The sequence below is a fragment of the Manacus candei genome, unplaced genomic scaffold, assembly GCF_025592945.1.
Source record: "Manacus candei isolate 608988 ecotype Guabito, Panama unplaced genomic scaffold, ASM2559294v1 h1tg000086l, whole genome shotgun sequence".
Lineage (NCBI taxonomy): Eukaryota > Metazoa > Chordata > Aves > Passeriformes > Pipridae > Manacus > Manacus candei.
In genome coordinates this window covers 2,413,237-2,435,736 of record NW_026138134.1, presented here as the reverse complement: position 1 = coordinate 2,435,736, position 22,500 = coordinate 2,413,237, and the positions used below count along the sequence as shown (strand labels likewise).

At 56.7% G+C, this 22,500-nt stretch overlaps 3 protein-coding genes across 5 annotated transcripts; 1 reads left to right on the top strand and 2 right to left on the bottom strand.

The window, feature by feature from the left end:
* On the bottom strand, positions 1-6,152 carry FOXRED1 (FAD dependent oxidoreductase domain containing 1). Of its 2 annotated transcripts, none has more exons than XM_051812443.1 (10): positions 6,125-6,152; positions 4,248-4,492; positions 4,059-4,169; positions 3,856-3,974; positions 3,668-3,762; positions 3,376-3,477; positions 3,213-3,280; positions 2,264-2,412; positions 1,138-1,267; positions 1-459 (listed from the first exon to the last, which is right to left on the bottom strand). In XM_051812443.1, the coding sequence occupies exons 2-10, from the start codon at positions 4,467-4,469 to the stop codon at positions 100-102; spliced, it is 1,356 nt and encodes a 451-aa protein (XP_051668403.1). In that variant the 5' UTR covers positions 4,470-4,492; positions 6,125-6,152; the 3' UTR covers positions 1-99. The 2 variants fall into 2 exon arrangements, with proteins under 2 accessions (XP_051668403.1, XP_051668402.1); XM_051812442.1 differs by lacking the exon at positions 6,125-6,152 and adding an exon at positions 5,753-5,919.
* Positions 6,153-6,206: 54 nt separating this feature from the next.
* On the top strand, positions 6,207-12,870 carry SRPRA (SRP receptor subunit alpha). The gene is made up of 14 exons (XM_051812437.1): positions 6,207-6,379; positions 7,570-7,653; positions 8,452-8,615; positions 8,714-8,874; positions 9,003-9,156; positions 9,623-9,773; positions 9,915-10,021; positions 10,181-10,299; positions 10,559-10,645; positions 10,740-10,912; positions 10,999-11,212; positions 11,289-11,452; positions 11,564-11,662; positions 11,877-12,870. The coding sequence occupies exons 1-14, from the start codon at positions 6,260-6,262 to the stop codon at positions 12,003-12,005; spliced, it is 1,926 nt and encodes a 641-aa protein (XP_051668397.1). The 5' UTR covers positions 6,207-6,259; the 3' UTR covers positions 12,006-12,870.
* A 349-nt stretch (positions 12,871-13,219) lies between these two features.
* Positions 13,220-22,384, bottom strand: FAM118B (family with sequence similarity 118 member B). 2 transcript variants are annotated; one of them, XM_051812466.1, is made up of 9 exons: positions 22,324-22,384; positions 21,945-21,978; positions 18,906-18,983; positions 16,683-16,935; positions 15,666-15,893; positions 14,552-14,680; positions 13,997-14,282; positions 13,488-13,547; positions 13,220-13,401 (listed from the first exon to the last, which is right to left on the bottom strand). In XM_051812466.1, the coding sequence occupies exons 3-9, from the start codon at positions 18,974-18,976 to the stop codon at positions 13,388-13,390; spliced, it is 1,041 nt and encodes a 346-aa protein (XP_051668426.1). In that variant the 5' UTR covers positions 18,977-18,983; positions 21,945-21,978; positions 22,324-22,384; the 3' UTR covers positions 13,220-13,387. The 2 variants fall into 2 exon arrangements, with proteins under 2 accessions (XP_051668426.1, XP_051668427.1); XM_051812467.1 differs by lacking the exon at positions 22,324-22,384 and having other exon boundaries at positions 13,997-14,201; positions 21,945-22,202.
* Between the last annotated feature and the right edge of the window lie 116 nt (positions 22,385-22,500).

The following is a 22,500-nucleotide window of genomic DNA, read 5'->3' as shown; positions in this document are numbered from 1 at the left end:
TTAACTGATCACCTGCCGCTTTTATTCCTACAGGACACTCATCCAGCCGGGGGAGGGGGTGCCAGGGCCGCCCCTCGGTGCCCCCCCTCCCCGCCCCCATCAGACCACGCCGGCCTCCCGCAGGGGCTCCCCGTCCTCCAGCCGGGCCCAGCCCAGGCGCCGCAGGTCCAGGCTCTCGAAGCGGCCCCGGACCACCAGCTCGGCCACGGCCCTGCCGGCGGCGGGCGAGTGCTGGAGGCCGTGCCCGCTGAAGCCCGCGGCCAGGAACATGTTCTCCAGCCGGGGGTGCGGGCCCAGCACCCCGTTGTGGTCGAAGGTGTTGTAGTCGTAGTAGCCGGCCCAGGACCCCCGCACCCGCAGGGACTCGAAGGACGGCACCCTCCGGGCCAGCCGGGGCCACAGCTGCTCCTGGAAGTAGTCGTGGTCCACCGAGAGGTCGCTGGGGTCCGGCTCTTCCTCCTGGGAAACATGGATTGGGGCGGCTTTAATTATAGATACCTGTAGGAGTCAGGTCTCAGGAAAGGGTGTTTTTATTATGTCCCTATTTAAATCATGTAGTTTGGGGTTTTGCAGTGGTTATTGGTTGTATGTTTTTCAATCTGGCAACTGTACCTGTTTTGAAAATCTGAAAAGGAATCAACACGAAGAATGTAAGGCTCAACAAACCCAGATCATGTCTTACCTGCTGTCTTCCCCCCTCCCCCTTTTTTTTTTTGTTATAGAAAACCAAAAGTTACACCCTTTCCTGAAACCTGACTCCTACAGATACCCCTGGAGGAAGATATATAGCCAGGAGGATGGAGCTTGGTTCCTGCCCAAGGAGAAGCACCTTCCTCAAAGATAGTTGGATGGTTTTTTTTAACTCCTGCATTCCAGAGGAAGCTTCCAGGCTCTCTCCCTCTGGTTTGAGCAGAGATAAACCCTCACAGATGTTCATCATCAGGCAGCGATGATAAAAGCCAAGGAAAACCAGAGGGGCATGTCTTTCTCAGGCACTGTTAGGAATTTTCCCTTGTAAGCCCAGGGAATAAACGTTCCTGGAATCCTTCTGCTGCCTGGCATTTTGGGGGGACCTTCATCATAGGGTTTGATAAAGAACAGGGGGGTGAATGACCTGGGGGACCCCTCTGGGCTCACCTCGGGGGGGCTCATCCCGCCCAGGTAGTTCCCAGCGATCCCTTCCCGACGGAAATAAGCGCCCGAGGTGTCCACGAGGAAGGGGCAGGAGAGCCCAGGGCCATCTGGGCAGTGCCAGCAGAACACGTACCTGGGGAACCCCCCAAAAAATAGGGTGAGGGGTGCTGCCCCTGCCCCCCATCTTAGGGGTGGGATGTGGGGACGCCCCAAAAAATAACATTGAGGGGTCATGTTGCTCTTGGAGACAATGGAGGGGCTGGGAGTGGGGGCACTGGGGGATAATGGGGACACTGGCACTGGGGGCACTGGGGGGATAATGGGGACACTGGGACTGGGGGCACTGGGGGATAATGGGGACACTGGGACTGGGGGGATAATGGGGACACTGGGACTGGGGGCAGTGGAGGGATAATGGGAGCAGTGGAGGGATAATGGGAGCAGTGGAGGGATACTGAGAGGATAATGGGAATACTGGGGGGATAATGGGGACACTGGGACTTGGGGCACTGAAGGGATAATGGGGACACTGGGACTGGGGGCACTGGGGGGATAATGGGGACACTGGGGACATACTGGTGGCACTGGGGACATACTGGTGGCACTGGGGATACTGGGGGGATCCTGGGGACACTGAGGCTGGGGTCAGTGGGGAGGGCAACAGGTGATACTGGGGAGATAATGGGGACACTGGGACTGGGAGTATGAGAGGGATAATGGGAGTACTGGGGCTGGGGGCACTGGAGGGACAATGGGACCCCCAAGATGCAACACCACCTTTCCAAAAAAAAAGACTAAGGGAGTTCACCCTCCCTCCCTGAGTTTGGAGGATGGTGGGATGCAAGCCCCCCACCCCAAAAATAAAGCACCAAGGGGGTCCATCCCTCCACTCCCTTGAAGATGGAGGGGTGCTGGGTGCCAGGATGACCCTCCTTGCCCCCCCAAAAAACCCTGAGGAGTCCCCCCCATGACAGAGGGGTGGTGGGTGCTGAGGTGCCCCCCCCAAAATAGCACCAAGGGGTTCACTCTCCCTGGAAAAAGGAGAGGTGCTGGGATGTGCCCCCACTCTGACCCACCACAGAGGGTGCACTGCCAGGCTGTGCCCCCCCACCATGAGCCCCCCAGATACCTCTTCCTGGGCTGGATGGGCAGGGGGGGCTGGCACAGCTTCCTGGGGAGCCCGTCAGCCTCCAGCAGCTTCCCAGCCCAGGCGCCTGCAGCGTTGACCACGATGGAGCAGGCGACAGGCTGGTACTCCAGGCTGTCTGGCATGTAGATCTGTGAGGAGTGGGCACAGAGTTGGAGTGTTTTGTTCCAGGATCACATGCAGGGCCAAGAGCAGAACTACTTTTGTAGTAGTTTGGGCTTGAGGTCTTTGTCCAGGTGGCCAAGGTTCACCTTCTGGGTCTCCTGTTGCAGGAATTCCCAGGGATAACTGAAATACTTGTGAAGAGTCATGGATCATCGGCCCTCCAGCCACCTGATACAGCACAGGCCTGCTTTGGACAGAGTTCCTGCCACTGCAGGAATTGTGTGAGCTCTCTTCTCATTTCATAAAACCTACGTATACCACACACAACCAGATAAACATTTCAGCTGCCTCAGTATTTCTCAGAAAAGGCTGGGAGTGAGAGCAGACATCCCAGCAGTGACTGCCACCCTGAATAACCCCTCCAAACAGCACACGTGATCTTCCTTCTTCCTGGGCAGCTGCCATGACTTGGGTAGCCCCAATAATGCCCCCAGTGCAGCCTGTGCACAGAATCAAGATCCACACTTTGCTTCATCCAAGGCCTTTCTGGCTGGTTTCAGGCCTTCATTCACAATAAGAGGGTCTTTAACTCTGGCAAAGTTCGGGGGGGGGGTCCTTGTGAATTAGAAAGAAAACGTGCTCAACCTGTACAGACCCCACATGGAGATGGGGCAGGGGGGTTGTCATGGACATTCCTGGAGGACTCACGAGTTTTGGGGAGTTCACACACACACACAGACACACAGACATAGACACACATAGACACACAGACATAGACAGACAGACAGACAGACAGACAGACACACACACACACACAGACACTCACGTGCACGTATTTAATGCGCGCGGACTCCGCTGCTGACGATGTTGGGTCGTTGGCTGTGGTGACAAAAGCTGGAGGGTTTTGGGTTAAGGTGGGGGTTCCTGGGGGTGGTGGTCCCCAGTGGAGGTCCCAGTGGGGTCCAGTGCCCGCCCCCACCATTCCTCACCTCGCACCTCCCCGTGGCAGTTGTGGACCCCCAGGGACGTGGCTTTGCGCCGGAAAGCGTTGAGGAGGGTCCAGGGGTCGAACCAGCCTTCATCCTCCAGGCCTGGGGGGACACAGGTAGAGGGAGGGGGCACTGTGGTGTGACTCCCCCCTAAAAATGCAGTTGGGGGGGGGCTGGACCTCCCCTTCCATAAATAAAGCCAGAAATGCAGGAAGCATTCAGCAGGGTGGGGATATAGGGTGGTTATGGGGTTAAGGATGGGTGTTAAGGGGGGGTCCTCACACCCACATACCATAGGATGCCACGGCCACGTCCTCTGTGTTTATCCAGGGGAATTTCTCCTTCAGCTGGGTGGGGGACAGCAGGGCTACCTGCGCCCCTTCACCCCTGGGAACAGCCAGCAGGTGGAGGGGGGGTCAGGATGACCTCCACCTTCCCCAAAATCCCCCCCTGTGTGTGGGGGCTGTGTGTGTCCCCCACCTCTGGAGCTGGACAGTGGCCTCCAGCTTGGCAGCATCCTCTGGGGAGGCCAGGAACAGGTATCCCGAGGGCTGGAACTGGATGTCGATGGGGGGCTCGTTGGGAACCCCGAGGTGCTCCTGTGAGGAGAGGAGAGGACCCTGGTGAGCAAGGCTGGGACCCCCCAAACCACCCCCTCCACTCACACCACCAGCCCCACACACATTGATGTCACGCAGGAAGCTGGCAGAGAACCGGGACATCTGGATGTTCTCCGGGAGGGAAAACTGCTGCCGGATCCCCCCCACCGACAGCACCGTGGAGGCTCTGGAATACTGACAGGGAGGACCCCCCCCAGTAATTAACAGGGGCTCAGGGGGGGTCACACCCTGCCCCGGGAGGGGGTGTCTCACCGTGGGGTCCCGCTCCACCACCAGCACCTTCATCCCGTGCCGCCGGAAACTGCCCTCCAGCACCTTCAGCCAGTAGGCCACGGACCAGCCCACCACGCCGCCCCCCACCACCACCACATCGGCCTCGTCGGGGGGCCGGGGGTCGGGGTGGATCCCTGGGGGCAGCCAGCCCCCCCAGGCGCTCCCTGCTGCTGGCACCTGGTCCCTCAGGGTCTGCCCCATGCGCCACAGGGTCTGCCCCAGCTCTGCTGAGACATGGGGGGCTGCCAGGCCTGGGGGGCACAGCTGGCAGCCCCTCCGGGCACCCCAGGACCCTCTGCACCCCCTGGGACCACCCCAGTACCATCTGGGACCACCCCAATACCCTCTGCATCCCCTGGGACCACCTCAGTTCCCTCTCAGAGCCCCCAGTACCCTCTGCATCCCATGGGACCACCCCAATTCCCTCTGCATCCCAGGGGACCACCCCAGTACCATCTGGGACCAACCCAGTACCCTCTGCATCCCATGGCACCACCACAGTTCCCTCTGCATCCCATGGGACCATTTCAGTTCCCTTTCAGAGCCCCTAGTATCCTCTTCACACCCTGAGACCACCACAGTTCCCTCTGCATCCCCTGGACCCCCCTATTGCCTGGGACCCCCCATTCCCTGCATTCCTTTGACCTCTTCCCCATTCCCAGAGATCCCACACCCCGACCCTTCCTCCATTCTCCCCAAGGTCCCACCATATACCCTTGTATACCCCACATACCCCAGCGATCCCCCAATCCCAGTGACCTCCCCATTCCCTGGGACCCTCCATCCATTTGATCTTCCCCCCACCCCATTCTCAGGGATCCCAACACACCCCAATCCTCCCTCCATTCCCTCCAGGACCCTCCATATAACTCCATAAACCCTCCACTCCCCCCGGGACCACCACCTCCCCATAGACCCTCATAATCACCCCAGTGAGCCCCCATTCCCAGCGAGCCCCCCATTCCCAGTGATCTCCTATTCCCCGGGACCCCCACATTCCCTGAACTCCGCATTCCTTTGATCCCCTCCCCATTCTTACCCCGACCTCCCCTCCATTCCCCCAGAGACCCCCCCACAACCACCCCAGCGACCTCCCTACTTCCAGTGACCCTCAATTCCCAGAAAACCCCCCCGTTCTCAGCAAGCCCCCCATTCCCCGGGACTCTCCATCCCTTTCACGCCCTGCCCATTCCCAGCGACCCCAATACACCCCGACTCCCTCTCCATTCCCCCCAGGACCACCCCATATACCCCCATAACCCTTCCATCCCCCCCAGCGAGCCCCTCATTCCCAGTGACCTCCTACACTCCGGGAGCCCCGCATTCCCTGGAACTCCGCATTCCTTTCACCCCCTCCCCATTCCCAGCGATCCCAACACACCCCTCCACTTCCCCCGAACCTCCCCCCCCCCAATCCCCGCTGCGGACCCCAGCCCTCAATCCCCGCTTCCCCTTTCCCCCCCGTTGCCCTCCCCGTCCCTCACCGCGGAAGAAGTCGGCGCCGCGCGGTGCCGCAGTGCGGAGGGCTCTGCTCGGACCCCCCTCCTGTCGGGGGGTCCCCCCGTGTCCCCCCCATGGGGGTCTCGTCCCCCCCGCCGCCCTTTGCCCCAACACGCGCCCGCACCGCAGCATGGCCACGCCCCTTTCCGCCGCAAACACGCCCCTTTTCGACCGAAACCACGCCCTCTTTCCCCTTAGCCACGCCCCCAGCCTCCTTGTAGCCACGCCCCCCTCGGCCCCCGCGCGCTTTCTCGGATTTAATTCCAGTAATCCAGCTGTCCGCGGAAGGCCGGTTCCAGCTGGAGCAGTAAGACTAACACACAGCTTCGCCTGGCAAAGCAGGCTCGGTGCCAAACCTGCGACATGGCCCCGCCCCCTTTCCACGCGGCCACGCCCCTCTTGGCCCCGCGCGCGCAGGGCTAAGGGGGCGTGGCTTCCGGCGGAAGGGCGGGGCAGAGCGACGTGTGCGCCCGGCCGGGCCCGGCGCCGCCATGCTCGACTTCTTCACCATCTTCAGCAAGGGCGGCCTCGTCCTCTGGTGCTTCCAGGGCGTGCGCGGGCCCGCCGCCACCGCCCCCGTCAACGCGCTCATCCGCTCCGTGCTCCTGCAGGTCCCGGGGTCGGGGGGTAACAGCGCGGGTGGCAGCGGAGGGGGGGGAGTGGGCGAGACCACCTGCCTGTTTGAGGAGGGGGGGAAATGGGCGAGACTACGGGTCTGGAGGGAGGGGTGGGATCAGCTGTGGGGAGGGTGATGGGGTTGGGAGCATGTGAGGTAGAGGGAGAATAAGGGAGACCGTGTACCTGGTTGGGGGGGGGGACTGGGACCACCCACCTGGGGCGGGGGAGGGGTGGGACCACTTTTGGGGACGGTGGTTGGAGGGGACCACCTGCCTGGGGAGGGGAGGGGGGTCAGGTGAGCCCACACAGCTGGCGGGGGGAGGAGGGGACAGGGACTGGGACCACCTAATTGAGGAGGACGATTGAGTGGGACCACCTAATTGGGGAGGGGGACGGGTGGGACCACCTAACTGGGGAGGGTGATGGGGCAGGACCACCCGTGGAGAAGAATAAGAGGGACCATGTACCTGGTTGCTGGGGGGGAACTGGGACCAGCCACTTGGGGAGGGAGAGAAGGTGACAATGTACCAGGGAGGGAGTGTTGGGACCACCTCACTGGGGACGGTGATGAGGTGGGACCACCTAATTGGGGGGGAGAGGGCCAGAGGAGCCCACACAGCTGGGAGGGGGGGAGTGGACAGGGACTGGGACCACCTAATTGGGGGGGGAATGGGTGAGACCAGTGGTCTGATGGGGGGGGTGGGATCACCTATGGAGAGGGTGATGGGGTTGGGACCATCTGGGAAGAGGGAGAATAAGAGAACGTGTACTTGGTTGTGGGGGAGGGAACTGGGACCACCCACCTGGGGCAGGGGGAGGAGTGAGAGCACATAATTGGGGAGGGTGATTTGGGGAGACCACCTAAGTGGGGAGAGGGGGTTCAGGTGAGCCCACAAAACTGGTGAGGGGGGAAGAGGGGGCAGGGACTGGGACCACCTACCTGTTGGACTGAGGGAGGAACAGGTGGGACCACCTGTCTGGAGGGGGACATGGGCACAATCACCTCTGGGGGTCGGTGGCATCAGCCAGTTGAGGGGGAAGGATGGGGCCACCTGCCCAGGGGGCTGTGGGATCACCTGTAAGGGATGCTGTGGACCACTTTTGAGGAGGGGGGGTGGCAGGGATAATGAGGGGGGGTCTCCATGCTTCTGGCACCCCCATTCTGACAGCTCCTCTCCCCCAGGAGCGAGGAGGCAACAACTCCTTCACCCATGAGGCCCTCACGCTCAAGTACAAACTGGACAACCAGTTTGAGCTGGTGTTTGTGGTAAGAGACCCTCCCTCAGGCACCCCCAACATGGCAGGGGAGTTCCTCCAGCCTCTTGGGGTGCTCCAAGACCTGAGGGAGGGGGATTGTCCCAGAACAGAGAGGGGAGAATTCCCAGTGTGTTGTGGTTTGGGCAAACAGCTGTTCCCACTGCCTGGGGCTGGACCTCGGCTCCCAGACTGGTTGGCTCCTCTGGCTCTGGGATTTTGGGGGGTATGGTGAGGGTCTTGCCATTCCTGGCTGTGGGAGGGTCTCAGAGGGGCTGAGCAGTGCCCCCAGCACAGCCAGGCTCCCCATGGAGGGTGGGCACGGGTGTTCCCAGCCCTTCACCGCTGTGGGAGTAGCTTATTTTAATCGTCTGCAACAGGATTAAAACTAACCAAACCTCAAATAGAACCTGCAGCCTCATGAAACTTCACTTTTTCCAGAGCTATTTAAAAATAACCCCAGAAATGTGTTGCCCCCTTCTCTTTACAGAGCATTTAACGCTCTCCCTTTCAGTCTCCCCGCTCCTTATCTCCATAAATCCACAAAAGCTTCCCTGTGGACTTAGAGATAAACAAAAGGTTCTCTGCCCTTGTGCTACGTGTCTTTGTTGCCACAAGACAGCCTGTGTGTGTTGGTGCTGCCTTTGGGCTGGTTTTTACCTTTTTGGGGGCATTTTAAAGGCTTGGGAAAGCGGAGCAGAAAGCGCAGCCTGGAGCTTGCCTACTCTGAGTTAAACAGAGAGGTTTTTGCTCCCTTGCTGCTGTTAAATGAGCTGGGAGTGCAGTGTCTGTTGGCTGTGCCCCTTGGCAGGTGGGTTTCCAGAAGATCCTGACTCTAACCTACGTGGACAAGTTGATAGACGATGTCCACAAGGAGTTCAGAGACAAGTACCGCAACGAGTTCCAGCAGAAAGGGGCCCTGGGCCTCCTAAATGGCACCTTTGATTTTAAAGATGACTTCATGCGCCTCCTCCGGTACCACAGCCTGGTTTTTGTGTTAAATTTCTGTTTTGAGCAGAGTTGGGAGGGGGAAAAAGAGCTGGAATCCAGGCTAATGGGTCACCTTCCCACAGGGATGCAGAGGAGAGCAGCAGAGTCCGAGCTCCCACGGTAATGAAGACGTTTGAGCAGTCTCTGAAATCCCAGAAGACTGTCAAGTGTATGATTGAAACCCGGGGGGAGAAACCAAAGGAGAAGGTCAAGAACAAGAAGAACAAAGGTTCCAAAAAAGAGGGTGAGTTCATGGGGAAGATAAACTGGGGGGGGTGGGAGGGGGGAATATTCCAGAGCTCTGTGTTGAGCCTGTGCTTTCCCAGCCCACTTGGAGCTGGTCTAAGCTCGTGTGGGGGCTCTTCCCATCAGGAACTGAAGCTGCTGCAGCACCCAGTAAAGCATCCGGGGGTGACAAACAGCCCTCGGCAGCAGGGGACAAGGAGGAGCTGACCAAGGATGAAATCCTGCAGAAGAACCGGGAGGAATTCTTCAGGAGACACATGAAAGCCGGGGAGAAGTCCAAGTGCGTGATGAGAGCGCTGTCAGTCTGCCTGTGCTTTGAACCAGACCGTGGCTGAGTCTCTCCTTTTGGTGACCCCTGGAAGTCAGACCTCGCCTTCCTGGATCTTATTTCCCTTTTCCTTATTTCTCTCCTTGCTGGGAAGACTGGGAGAGGGCAGCTGGGGGTTCTGAAGGGGAACTAGAGCTTGGGAGAGACCCAGAAACCCAGCATGTGCCTGGGAGAGGTCCAGACCTGTCTTTAGTGAGCAGACAGCAGCGATGCATCAATGCCTGGCTTGAGGGGAACCGATGCCATACAGGGTTAAAGTTCAGAAATATGAACTCTGGGGACCAAATCAGCCAAGTTTAGCCTTAATTTCTGTCTTTTGGGGTAATGCAGGCTTTTATTTTTCACACCTTCTGAGGAGGCGACGGCTCTGCTCCCCTGCCCCGAACACAAGGCGTGTCCTGCTCTTTTGTTTCCTCAGATCTCCCAAGCCTGACGCACAGAAGGAGAAGGGGAAGAAGCCCCGGGTGTGGGATCTGGGGAACTCTAATGCCAAAGTACTCGATTACAGTAACTCCGCTACCAACGGCAGCGCCGAGGCCTGTCCCGTGGAGGAGTTCGACCCCGACATGGTGAGGGAAAGTCGGGGCAGTCCACGTTGTTCTGGGCTCAGTTGGGCATTGTGAACCCAGCCTGGTCTCCACGGCTGGATGAGAAGGGATCAAACAGAGATCTTGGCACTCAGCCCCTAAAGCCACTTCTCGCCCTCACAGGCCCTGGGGGACAAGAATCGGGAGCCCGGGCGCCTCTACGACCTGGAGTATGAGAGTGAGGACGAAGCCGAGGAGGAGAAGGTTGTCCAGAACACTTCGAAACCCAGGTAGAGGCTCCCACAGCCCCTGCTTGTCACATGGGGCTTGATTTCTCTCCTGTGACTCCTCCTCCAGTCTAACCAGTAATGCAGGAAGGGCAAACCGGTGTGTTTGTCCGCTTGCAACTTGCTCTCAAATCTCAAGGTACCTCCTCTGCTTCTCTGCAGTGCGAAGAAGGGTGGCCTGGGGGGCATGTTTGGCATGCTGAAGGGGCTGGTGGGCTCCAAGAGCTTGACGAGAGAGGACATGGACCCCGTGCTGGAGAAGATGAAGGATCACTTGATCGGTACGTCTGGATTTGCAGTGACCTGGTTCCTCGTGCTCTTTTGGGTGGGCCCCGCTGTGGGTGACACCGATGGTTTGGGATGTTCCTGCCCACAGGAACTGTAGTGGGTTTCTGTCTCACCTCTTGACAGTCCAGCACAAGGGGGGCAGTGGTCAGGTCCGGTGGGGATCCTGAGCACTGGCTCCATGCTTCTGTTGATGCTGATGTCTGGCACGTGGATCCTTGGCAGTGCTGACTCCCCACTCTCTCTCTCTCAAAGCTAAAAACGTGGCAGCCGAGATCGCCGTGCAGCTCTGCGAGTCCGTGGCCAAGAAGCTGGAGGGGAAGGTGATGGGAACGTTCACCAGTAAGTGTCTGTGCGGCCTCCTGTGTGTGATCTGGAGCTCGGGAGCGTTCCCCAGGCATGACTGGTCCTCTTTCCATCCCCCCCCTCTCCCCAGCGGTGACCTCGACAGTGAAGCAGGCGCTGCAGGAGGCCCTGGTGCAGATCCTGCAGCCCCAGCGCCGCGTGGACATGCTGCGCGATGTCATGGACGCCCAGCGCCACCGCCGCCCCTACGTCGTCACCTTCTGCGGCGTCAACGGCGTCGGGAAGTCCACCAACCTGGCCAAGGTAGGGCAGGACCCTCCTGGACATGGGAGAGGCGTGATGGGGTCAGGCTGTGGCTGCCAACGCGTTTGATTTGCTGCCACCCGCAGATCTCGTTCTGGCTCATCGAGAACGGCTTCAGCGTCCTCATCGCCGCCTGCGACACCTTCCGCGCGGGCGCCGTGGAGCAGCTCCGCACCCACACCCGGCGCCTCAACGCGCTGCACCCCCCGGAGAGCCACGGCGGGCGCACCATGGTGCAGCTCTATGAGAAGGGCTACGGCAAGGACGCCGCGGGCATTGCCATGGAGGCCATTTCCTACGGTAGGTGCGGCGCGGGGGGAGCCGCCGTCCCTCGGGCCGCCCCCCCATCCTTCATGGCCCTGCCCCGTCCCCCCAGCGCGGAACCAGGGCTTTGACGTGGTGCTGGTGGACACGGCCGGCCGCATGCAGGACAACGCGCCCCTCATGACCGCGCTGGCCAAGCTCATCGCTGTCAACGCGCCCGACCTGGTCCTGTTTGTCGGGGAGGCGCTGGTGGGGAACGAGGCTGTGGATCAGCTGGTGAGCACCTGGAGCGTTTCGTTCCTGAGAGATGCAGGAAAAACCCTGTTTCTGTAGGCTCTACTGTGGTAGCACCACAACTGCATTTCTTGGATCCTCCTTCTCCCTCAGGTCAAGTTCAACAAGGCTCTGGCTGATCACTCCATGGCCCAGACGCCGCGGCTCATTGACGGGATCGTCCTCACCAAGTTTGATACCATCGACGACAAGGTAAGGAGGCTGCTGAGGCGGCTCTGCACAGAGCTGCTGGATGGTGCCTGGAGGGGAGAGGCGGGAATGGTCGAACACGGGATGCTCCTGCACTTCCCTCTTGCTTTTGACCCAAATTTAGCAGCGTGGTTTCACCATGTGGGGGACGAGTGTTTGATGAGCTCCCCGAGGGGGAAGTGCCGGGTTTCAGGTGCTGCACGCTTGTCCCCGGCAGGTCGGTGCCGCCATCTCCATGACCTACATCACGAGCAAGCCCATCGTGTTCGTTGGTACCGGACAAACCTACTGTGATCTGCGCAGCCTTAACGCCAAGGCCGTGGTCGCCGCGCTCATGAAGGCCTGAGCCACCAAACCGCTGTGTGCAGATGTCCCAGAAGAACATGCTTTACCCCGTCACCGACTAGTCCTTCCCGTGTAGTGCAGAACAGAATGAAGGAACACCAGCATGAGGGGTGCTTTTCTTGGATAAAGCCCCTTTTATCCAGCAAAAGCCCTGCCCTGGGTTCCTCCATTCTGTCCCAGTGATGCAGGCTCCCTGGCGGGGAGGCCGAATCCAGAGCTTTGTATTGTTCGTGCTGCACGGGGGGTGGGCGGCGCCAGGGCCTGCTGTGCTTTTTGGAGGGTTTCAAGGCATTTTTTGAGCTGCTTTTGATTTCTAGGCCAGCTTAGGGAGGAGGCAGGAGGGACTTTGGCTTAGGAGCAGTGTTAGACCTGGCTGTTAATGTTGCTGCTCGCAGCAGCTCCACTGAAGCTGATAAACCAAAAAAAAAAATGGCAACAGCCTGTGCTGGGCTGGAGGGGAAATGCTAAATTGCCTTAAGGTCCTCCATTTCTGCCCTCACTAGGATTCCAGGGTCCCCAGACACCACATATTTGGGCAGGAGCTGGAGAGCTGCAGCAGCCAGGTGTGGAGGGGGAAGGCAGCAGGCCTGGCTCCTGCCCACTGGCCTCAGCGGTACCTGCTAGTAAAAAGGAAATAAACCAAACCACATTAATACTGGAAGAGAATGGTGGCTGCTTGCTGCTTTCCTGCACCCTTTCTCCCCCCTCTGAGTGCCTCTTGATCCCGGCTGGAAGTGCTACACTGAATAATACAAAACTCTCTGACAATGTCTTGTAGCTCTGTATTGCAGATGTGCTCTAGTGCAATAAATTGAATGCTGTCTGCTAAGAGACATGATTTGTATAAAATAAACTTCATAATTTGTTCTCTGTGTATAAATAACTTGCCTCCAGCCAGGACCTGTTTCCTCCTGGGCTGGGGGCAGAAGAAATCCCACCAGTGTGAGGTGTGAGAGGGCCTGTCAATGACACACCAGCCAAAAGTTCAGTGAGCAGGCCTTTAATACAACTTCAACATACAAAATACTGTACAGTATAAAGACAGGACTAGAAAACTAGAGCTTCCAGTTAAAAAAAAAAAAAAAACAACAAAAAAAGCTCAAGTTTCATTTTTTTGAAAATTGGAATACAGAATATAAAAGCACTAGGTATGAAATCAGAGGAGGCTGCAGCTCCCTCGGGGGCACCGCGCTCCGCAGGCACTCGCAGCCCCCCCAGAACCACGATGAGCTACGTTAAACCAGGTGTCTGTCCAAGGAGGCTCTGCCCAGCCTGTTCCCTGCTGGAAGGGTCCTGGCTCCATGGGCTCCGGCCCCCCTGGGGCTGCTGGCCTGGCTTGGGCCCATCCTGGGAGCTCCCCATGGCTCAGGGCAGGGCTGAGGCTCAGGTGCTGCATCCTGGGGGGAAGCAAAGGCTGAAAACCCACCTGGGACTCCAGGGAGTCACACAGGACAAAGGCTTGGCTTGGGAGAGCCTTCCTTACCTTTTCTCTCAGCATGGGCAGCTGCGGAGCCGTTCAGCTGCTGCCCCTCCTTGGGCACACCTGGGGGAGAGGAGAGAGCAGGGGCAGGTGGAGGTGACCATGGGGAGCCCCTGTGAGAACCAGCTGCCCACGGGGCGGTTTAACCCTCAGAACAGCTGCCAGCAAGGCTCTGGCCAGCAAACCCACTTTCCCCATTTTTAAGATTTCTGTGTGCACGTTAAAGCATTGGCTTGGGCTGAGCTGTGTGAAGGTCAGCAAGACTGAGATGGCCCTTCAGTAGAAAGGGAACAAACAGCTGCACATGAAAGGCGAAGTTTGGAGGCGTGGGAAGCAGCACAGCTGCTCAAACTGTCAGAACGCAGTGACTTCGTAAAAGTGACCCCAAATACAGCTACGCTTGGAGGCTTTTTAAAAAAAAAAAAAAAGAAAAAGGCTTAAGGAATCTCCATAGTGTGGAGAACAGGGGCTATGAACACTGTGAGGTGTCCCCTCAGCCCGTGCCCCCGTACCTGTGCGGCCCCGCGTGGCGATCTCGCTCGTCAGCCGCTCGAAGTACTCGGGCAGGTCGGAGTATTCGTCCCCGTAGGAAATCACCTTGATCCCCTTGTCCAGCATGTTCTCACGGAGCTTCTTGAACTCATCCACATCCCCCCTCCGCACCAGCATGAAGTGCTCCAGGTCTGACTTGTGCTTGACAGCCTCTAAAAACAGGGCCTGAAACGTGGTGTCATCAACAGTCCAACCACAGCCCAAGAAGAGGAAGGACTTATTTTCATAGAGCTTCTGAATCTCTCGCTTTAAGAAAGGGAAAGATGTTCTTGGTCAAGGTGAGCTTCATCCTCACAAGAGACAGCACCTGCCTTATCCCTGACGAGGCTCTGCAGCATTGCCATTGTTAAGTCACCCCCAACACAAGCGTGGGGAGGTGTTTTGGCACCTTGGCAGGCTAGAGGATCCACCCCTCTTATTTCCCCAAATGCATTAATTCTCCCTCCACCCTCAGTCCTAACTCAGCTGAGCCTGTGCCCGGGTGACACAAGGCCCAGGACCCCCTGTGGCCTCACCATGACCTCGGTGTTGCGCAGCACGTTCTGGTACCCGGCCGGGTGCAGGACGATGCCGCTGGGGTTGGTGTAGACGCCGTGGATGTGCAGGACACTGAGCTTCCTCTTCTCCTGTGCCCACTCCAGCACCTGCACAACACAATGCAATGGGAAGACAATGAATCAATACACCAGTTCCAGCAGAAAAAAGGGGAAAAAAAACCCAACTATAAATCCTAAGTCAGTGTGTTTCTCAAGCCTACAAAGTTTTATTCTTGGCCTCTGGGCTCTGAGGGAGCTCACCAGCTGACCTCCATTTCAGACAGCCACTTCCCAGGTTCTAAGTTTACTCCTGCAGACCTCAGCTCGTTTAAGCTTGCGGTAATTAGAATGCTTATTTGTAACACTGTAAGTACTTCCAGCCATGTAGATTAAGAGGTCATGCAGGAAACATGAAGCACAGAAATGAGTCAGAATGGAAAGAGACCAAGGGCTGCACAGCACACACACCTGGGGTACGTTTAACATGCCAACAGAAGGACAAGATGCTCCCCACTAGTAAAACCCACAATGAAAAGTTGAAGTGGGCAGATGGCTCAGGGTTTTACAGCCTGACTGGGGCAGGAGGAAGGGACATTTGTGTGAAGTCAGCACCTATGGCTCTGAGAGCATGGCTGGAGCACGAGCCATTCAGCCACTGCAGAAAGAAGGCACAGGGCAAGAGAGGGCCCTGCAGGCTGCAGCCCCAAATGTGCTGTCACCAAAAGCACTTTGCAGCACATGACAAAAATAGAAAGCTCAGCTTTGTGTCTCCCACAGAGTTTCCCATATCAGTTAGAAACATCAAACTCAGCCTTATGTGGAAGCAAGACCAAGCCAAAAGTTTCAAGGACAGAGATCAAAGAAATACCAGGCTGAAGGGCTCCTCCTGAGGACTGGATGGCAGCCAGCAAGCAAAGCACAGCCTTCCAGAAAGGAGCGTTCCTCCCCATTCCTCTGCTCAGCTGCCTCTGCCTGGAGCTTGTCTGACACCAGTTAAAACCATTGCCATCAGTTCAATCCCCTCAGGCAGTGTGAGGGCACATCCTGCAGCATCCCAAGCGTAGCCCTGACAAAAGAAACCCTCATCCTTTACCTTCTTTTCATCAGTCAGGTCGAGAGACTCGAGGTGCTTCCCCTGGTGCGCTGCGTACAGCTCCAGCAGGTTATCGAAGTTTGTGGTTAACACAAGGGCCCCGTTTTCCATCAGGTGAAGCACAGACTGAAGCAGCTGCTTCCCAGAATCTTCCATTTTAGATTCCAGGTCATCAAACACCTCGTATAAACAGTCCTTGAAAAAGGTTGAGCGAACGTTGCTTGTGCGCTGGGAAGGGGAGACAGACCGAGATCAGAGCCCTGAACGCCTCGTGCCAAACACCCCATGAAAAACTACCCACGTTTCTCCAAGACCCTGCAAAGCTCTGGGTCCTTGCAGGGCAAACATAGAGCTCTGGCTGCACCAAGGTGGGTTCTCCCCCACAGCACAATCACAGAATCCCAGAATGGTTTGGGCTGGAAAGGGCCTTAAAAGTCATCTTGTTCCATTCCACTCTCTGCCATGGGCAGAGACACCTCCCACTAGCCCAGGTTGCTCCAAGCCCTGTCCAACCTGGCCTTGGACACTTCCAGGGATGGGGCAGCCACAGCTTCTCTGGGTAACCTGTGCCAGGGCCTCCCCACCATCACAGCCAAGAATTTCCTCCCAATATCCCATTTAACCCTGTCCTCTGGCAGTGGGAAGCCATTCCCCCTCATCCTGTCACACCAGGCCCTTGTAAAAAGTCCCTCTCCATCTTTCTTGTTGGCTCCTTCAGGCACTGGGAGGCCACAATTAGGTCACCCCAGAGCCTTCTCTTCTCCAGGCTGAACAATCCCAATTCTCTCAGCCTTTCCTCATAGCAGAGGGGCTCCATCCCCCGATCATCTTGGTGAAACACCCCAAATCTGTGTCCACAGCTGAGCTGTGCCTCAGGAACCTGGCACAGCAACCTCCTTGTACATAGAGCTATTGTTGGGGATGGGGGCTCCATGGCTGGAGAACCAAATCTGGCTATTTCCAAGAACCAAATCCCACACTCAAGGAATATTTGTGCAGTGCTGCAGCACAACTGACCGGAGACAGCTTCTGGATAAGGTCATGGGCAACATGAACCAAGTTCTTGTCTTCATGGAGACACTTCTGGAACCGTTTGCTTTCTTCATCTTCCAGGAGATCAAAGTCAATAGCAGCATCCAAGAGGGCCTGGATCAGCCCCTTCCAAGACTTCAGTGCTGGGACCTGGGGAGCAACTGCAGCACTAATTCCTGTCCCAATCACCAGAACGAGTTCCTGAGGCTTCTTGGTTTTGAGGCTTGGCAACAGCTTCCTGCAAGAGGAGAAAGGAGCACAGCTGGTACCACCATGGATGGAGGACTGTCTGGGGTGGTGGGACACACAAACCAAGGGTGAAGGAGGTACCCCCTGCCTGAATTTGGAGTCAACATGTCCATTAGGGCCCTCTGATAAACAAAGGATGAGAGGAGCAGCTCGGTGTCCCTAAAAGCATGCAGCTCATGGATCAGCAGCACAAATGCTCACAGCATGAGGGTAATTACAACAGACTTGGAAATCCAGTCTGTTACTGGGATGGTTACTGGGGAAGTCAGTGATGCCCTGGAATGCTTCTGAAGGAAAGTTAATCCAATGAGAATTTGGAATAAGGGAGGTCTTGTTAATACAAGTTACCTGGAAGCTTGAGGGAAAGCTGGTGGCCCTGGGAAAGGTGTGGTGAGCACTAAGGAATGAGACACACACACTCTACATCCCAGGACACAGCGTGGATGGGACTCACACGGGGAGGGAACACCACCTGGTTCAAACAAGGTGCAGAACAGAGGCCTGGACACAGCAGCCCCATCTATCCCAGCACAGAAGGAAGGAAGGGAAGGCTTCCTCCCAGCTCTGCCCTGGAGGGGACCTTCCCACCTCCCAGCCTGTTTGCTGAGCCCCCTCAACTGCACCAGCAACCCCTTCCCTGAGACACCTGCAATGTCAGCGGGATGCTCCAGGCCAATCTTTTGGAAGCTCAGATGGATACAGAGTTAGTTACATGAAAGAGCTGCAGGGCTGTATTCTCCTCCCTCCTGCTCCCATCTTCCACATTTTCCTGGCTTTACACCCGCACAGTGCTTTAAAATGTGACATGTGTCATGTACTGAGCAGATGTGTTGCTCCTTGCCTTTGCCTTGCCCTGTGTCCAGCTGCTTTTCCACAGCAGGGGCCCGGCTGCAGCTTCCCAGAGAGTTGGAGCAGCAGCCCAGGGAAGCAGCTCGCTTGGAAGGAATGGGTTTTATCAGCAAGCACGTGACCTTTAGTGAGAAGGGGAGAGGAAACCGACACCACACAGATGGAGCTTTGCTTTCCCTCAGCTCCTGCCTGTGAAAACAGACACGTTAACCCTTTCCTCGAGGAGGGCCCCACTGTCAGTGCTGATAAACAGGGTTTAATTTGGGGACTGCAGGCCTCACACACAAGGAATAAATCAGTATTCATGCTAACGAGCTACTATGAAAACACTGTTGGGACTGAAATCCAAAATAATAACAAATAGCCAAGTCTTAATGTCCTGCATGACATCTCTGAAAGAGGCATTCCACTCCCTGCTGACAAATACACTTGTTTCTGCCCTGATATCCTGAGCAAGGGAAAAATAATCTCCCGGCCTCTTTTCTGCTCATTCCATGGTCACTGAACAACCTTGAGACCACACAGGAACTATCCTGCAGCCCTCCAGAGCTCATAAATAAGTCAGATTAGTGGGAGACAACTTCCCAGATGAATTAGCTGCTTGTTCATGCCTGAACTTCTGAGCCCACAGCAGCCCCAGTCCCAGCCTTGGACAGGAGTGTGGGTGTGCCCCACTCAGGTCCCCACGCACAGAACTGTAACACGACCTATTTCTTAGCATGGGGAGCCTCCAGAGCACAATTATTCAGCCTTTACATGCAGCTTAATCACATTAATTTATGTAACTCCCTGGGAACCACCATCCAGCTCAAGTGAAGGAGCACAACCACCGTGTCTGACCTGACCTCGCGTGCAGACAGGACAGTAAAACACAGCTCTGAGGGCAACCTCACACCCTGGCTGGGGGTTAAACTCCCAAAAAAGTACATCCTGGGCGGGAAGGCCTTTGTTCCACAGGAGGCCCAGGGCACAGCCAGAGCCAGCACGTGGTTCTTGGATCAGGAAGCGAAACGGCCGCGGGCGCCAGGGGTCACAATCCTTAAAGAACAAAGCGAGGCAAAGGAGAAAGCTCTTGTTGGGAGAAATTCACTGGAGCATAATTAAATTTACCTGGGCTTCTTTGCAGGTGGCATTCCATCTTCCAACAACGTTTCCTTGCCCAGGCTCACCGTAGAAGCCATCCAGTTCCTATGGCAGACAAATCACCACAGGCACAGTCACTACACATCCACAACACCACCTGGACAGCAGGGTTTTGCAGAGCCAGCTTTGCACAGACGGATAAATCCCGGGTTTGTTATCGTTCTCAGGTCACCTTTGGGCTGAGAATTGCACAGTTTTGTCTCTGCACTTTGCCCCACTGTCTCATCCACTTCCTTCACCTCCTTTACCATGAAATCACGGGGCTGTTTTGCACAGCCAGGTGGGATCTGTCCCGGCACTGCAGCGTTTCACCGGAGAGCCCAGACCTCGGAGCAGCGCTCCCCCTCTTTCCCAGCAAGGCCTGTCAGCAAACTTGCCACTTGGGAAACAGTGGGAGGGAAGAAAAGACAAAAGGATTTCTGTTGGCTCCGAAAAGCCACGGAGAGTGTTTCATTCCCTGGTGATGAGGGAAGGCTTTCCCAGCCCACCATGCGCCTGCAGGCGCTGGGAAACGGCCTCAAAGCCCACGGAAAGGAAGTGGAGTCTGAGAACTCTTTCAACAGCCTGTGACACAAGACACAAAAGGTCTGCCAGCACACAGTCCTCTCCCAAGCTGCTTCTCCCAAATAAGTCTATGAAAAGGAAACGAAAGCGGACAGAGCTGTTCACCCTCCTCTGCTTTTTTTCTTGCCAATTGTAATGAAGAGTCCAGCACAAACTCTGTGAGACACAAGGCTTTTGCCCAGAGGGAACGCTGGGGGAGAGCTGCTGACCCCAAAATCACAGGAGTTTGCAGCCTTGGGGGAGATTTGAGGGTTTGTCCTACAAACAAGGTGCTGCGATTGCTCCCCAGCAGCAGAGCAGGTGACACAGATTCCATGAGAAATCATCCCAATATTCTAGGAAACCACAAGCTTTCAATGCTGGATGATGAGAACAGGGCACAGGGACTCTGGCAGATGCTCAGACACACCCTGTGTGCAGCCTTTCCTTCCTGACCACCTTGGAAAACTGCACAATGGAATCAGGGAATGTTTTGGGTTGGATAGAACCTTAAAGCCCATCTGGTTCCACCCCCATGCCATGGAGGATACTTTCCACTAGGCCAGGTTGCTCAATAATAAATCATTAAAACACCTCAGAGAGCTGTTTTTCGCCCCCTGCCTCCTTAAACACCACTGAACACATTCTAAACTGGATATAATTTAAGTTCATATTATCTTTGGGTTGTGAATTATCAGCTAAGTCTCAAATATCGAGGCTTGTAAACTGGCATTCCCCTGTTTGCCACCTCCTGCCTCAGCACCACTCCTACCTCACTCCCCCCACGCATTCCCAGGCCATCAGCAGCAGGAGTGGAGCCATCAAATCAGTTTTTAAGTGCCTCTAAAGCAATAAGGACACTTCAAAAGTCATTTTGAACTCAGGGAAAAATACCTTTTAGAATTATAATCACCAAGAAATGGTTGTCTGACATAACCACCTTCAACCTTCATTTCTGTTTAGTGCAGAGAGCCAAAAAGGAACAAAAAATCCATTATAAATACAGCCTGAAAAAAGTTCTTACTTCTCTTACTAACCAAAAACGTTCTTATTTCTCTTAAAAACAAGCCATAAAGGTTTAGCCAAGAAACAGAAACCTCCAGGTTTCAGGCCTGGGGAGAAGCTCTGCTCCCCAGGGGGACAGATCGTGCCCACACACCTGAGGTAGCCAAAATTAAATGGAATTACCTCAGAGCTTGGCACTGCCATGGGGAAAAACACCCCAGGTACCACAGGATCCCCTTGGGAACACAGGTGCCATGGAGGAGAGGGAGCCACGGGCACTTACAAGATAAGAAGCGTCTCTCCAGCCTTATCCAGATGTCAGAAACCTTCCAGCTATTTGGACTAGAGGGAGTTGCAGGGTCTGTAAAGATCACACTCCATGGATTCCTGGCTCAGCTGCCCCGTTCCCCTGTGCCAGCCTTGTCTCCATCACCTTTACCAGGGACACTAAGAGGGTTCTCCTTCCCCTCCACACTACACAAATCCCTTACTTTATCCTAAAGCCTTCCAGAGAGGAACCATCAGCTTTAAACCACGGCCAAGCCACCAGCACTGGGTGAACCCAAGCACAGCCACTCCCTGTATAACACAGACATATCCAGCTGCAGGATCTCCAGGTGTATCCCAGATAAAAGCAAATACCTGAGCACAGCGTGTCAAACCAAGGCTGAGGCTCACACAGGGTGTTCATTTACAAAAACCTCGCTGTAACTGTACAAAACACGACCACAGCCCTCAACCTGCAGAACTGAAATGGGGAATCAATGGGATATTTTCCCCACCACCTCACGGGGAAGTCACTGCAGAAACCACCTCCACGCTCAGCACCCAACAAAAGAGAAGTTACACCTGGATATTGAAGCTGAAGCCAAGTGATCCAGCTCTGCTGGAAGATGGGCTCCTGCAGAGCAGCCCCTGCCAGTTCCACACAGAAACAAGTACAAATCCATTGCTCATCCATTATTTTTAGCTTCTTTGAGTGCTGAGCAGAACCACCACCAGCGAGGGCGTCATTCAGAGCTCCTTTCTCAACCCAGCAGCTTTGGGATAAGACGGTTTAGACCCCCTATGTTTCAGCCTGAAGTTGAGCTGGCCCTGGCCAATTCCCAAGCTCTGTCCCTCCACGTGGGATCTGCAATTGGAGGTGGATCAGAACCACCCCAGAAGGGCACAGGCTGCAGGGACAGCGGGACCGAGGAGGACAAGCCCTGCTCCTCCCACGCCACAAGAACTCCAGGTTCAGCCCCCTCGGGTGCGAGTTAAAATACACCAGAGGTTTTCATTCAACGCCGTGATCCTCCACGTGCTTCCATGAGCAAGGAGAGGGAGTGACACAGCAAAGCCCGGCAGAGCTCTGTATCCCAGAGCTGCCACGGGAGCCCGCCGGCTTTCCAGGAGTGACTCCGGGAAGGGAAGCTGGCAGGGGGTTCACACCCCCGGGGATGCCCGAGGCCTTACCTGTCCTCTCCGCCGCGCCCCCTCCTCGCTAAACCTGCGGGAAAAGCAACAACACGAGCACTCAGCGGGCGGGGAGGAGGCCGAGGCTCCTTCCCGGAGGGGGAACATCCGTGAAAACGGGCTTTTATAGAGAGCGAGGGCGCGGAGCGGGGAGGTAGACACAACCGGGCCGCTGCGCCCCCAACGCCGTCAGAGGTCCCCCAGTCCCCCCGGGCTCATCCCCGGCCCCCTCGGGCTCCTCCGGCCCCCATCCCGAGGCCGCCCCGTCCCCTCACGGCGGCCATGGGACCCCCCCTCCGACAGCATGGTGGCCGCTGTCGCCATGGCAACCGCCCCGTCCCCATGGCAACCACCCCCGCCGCGCGCGCCCGGGACGCACCTGGCGCCGCGCGCGCGGCCCCATTGAGGACACGCCGCCGCGCCGCGCGCAGCCGCCTCGCGCCCGGCCACGCCCCCCCGGCGATTGGCCCGCCCCCTCTCGCCCCGCCCACCCACTGGCTCTCAGCGGAAGGGGCGGGATCCGGAGTGGGAAATACGGCGGGTGTTCTCGCGAGGC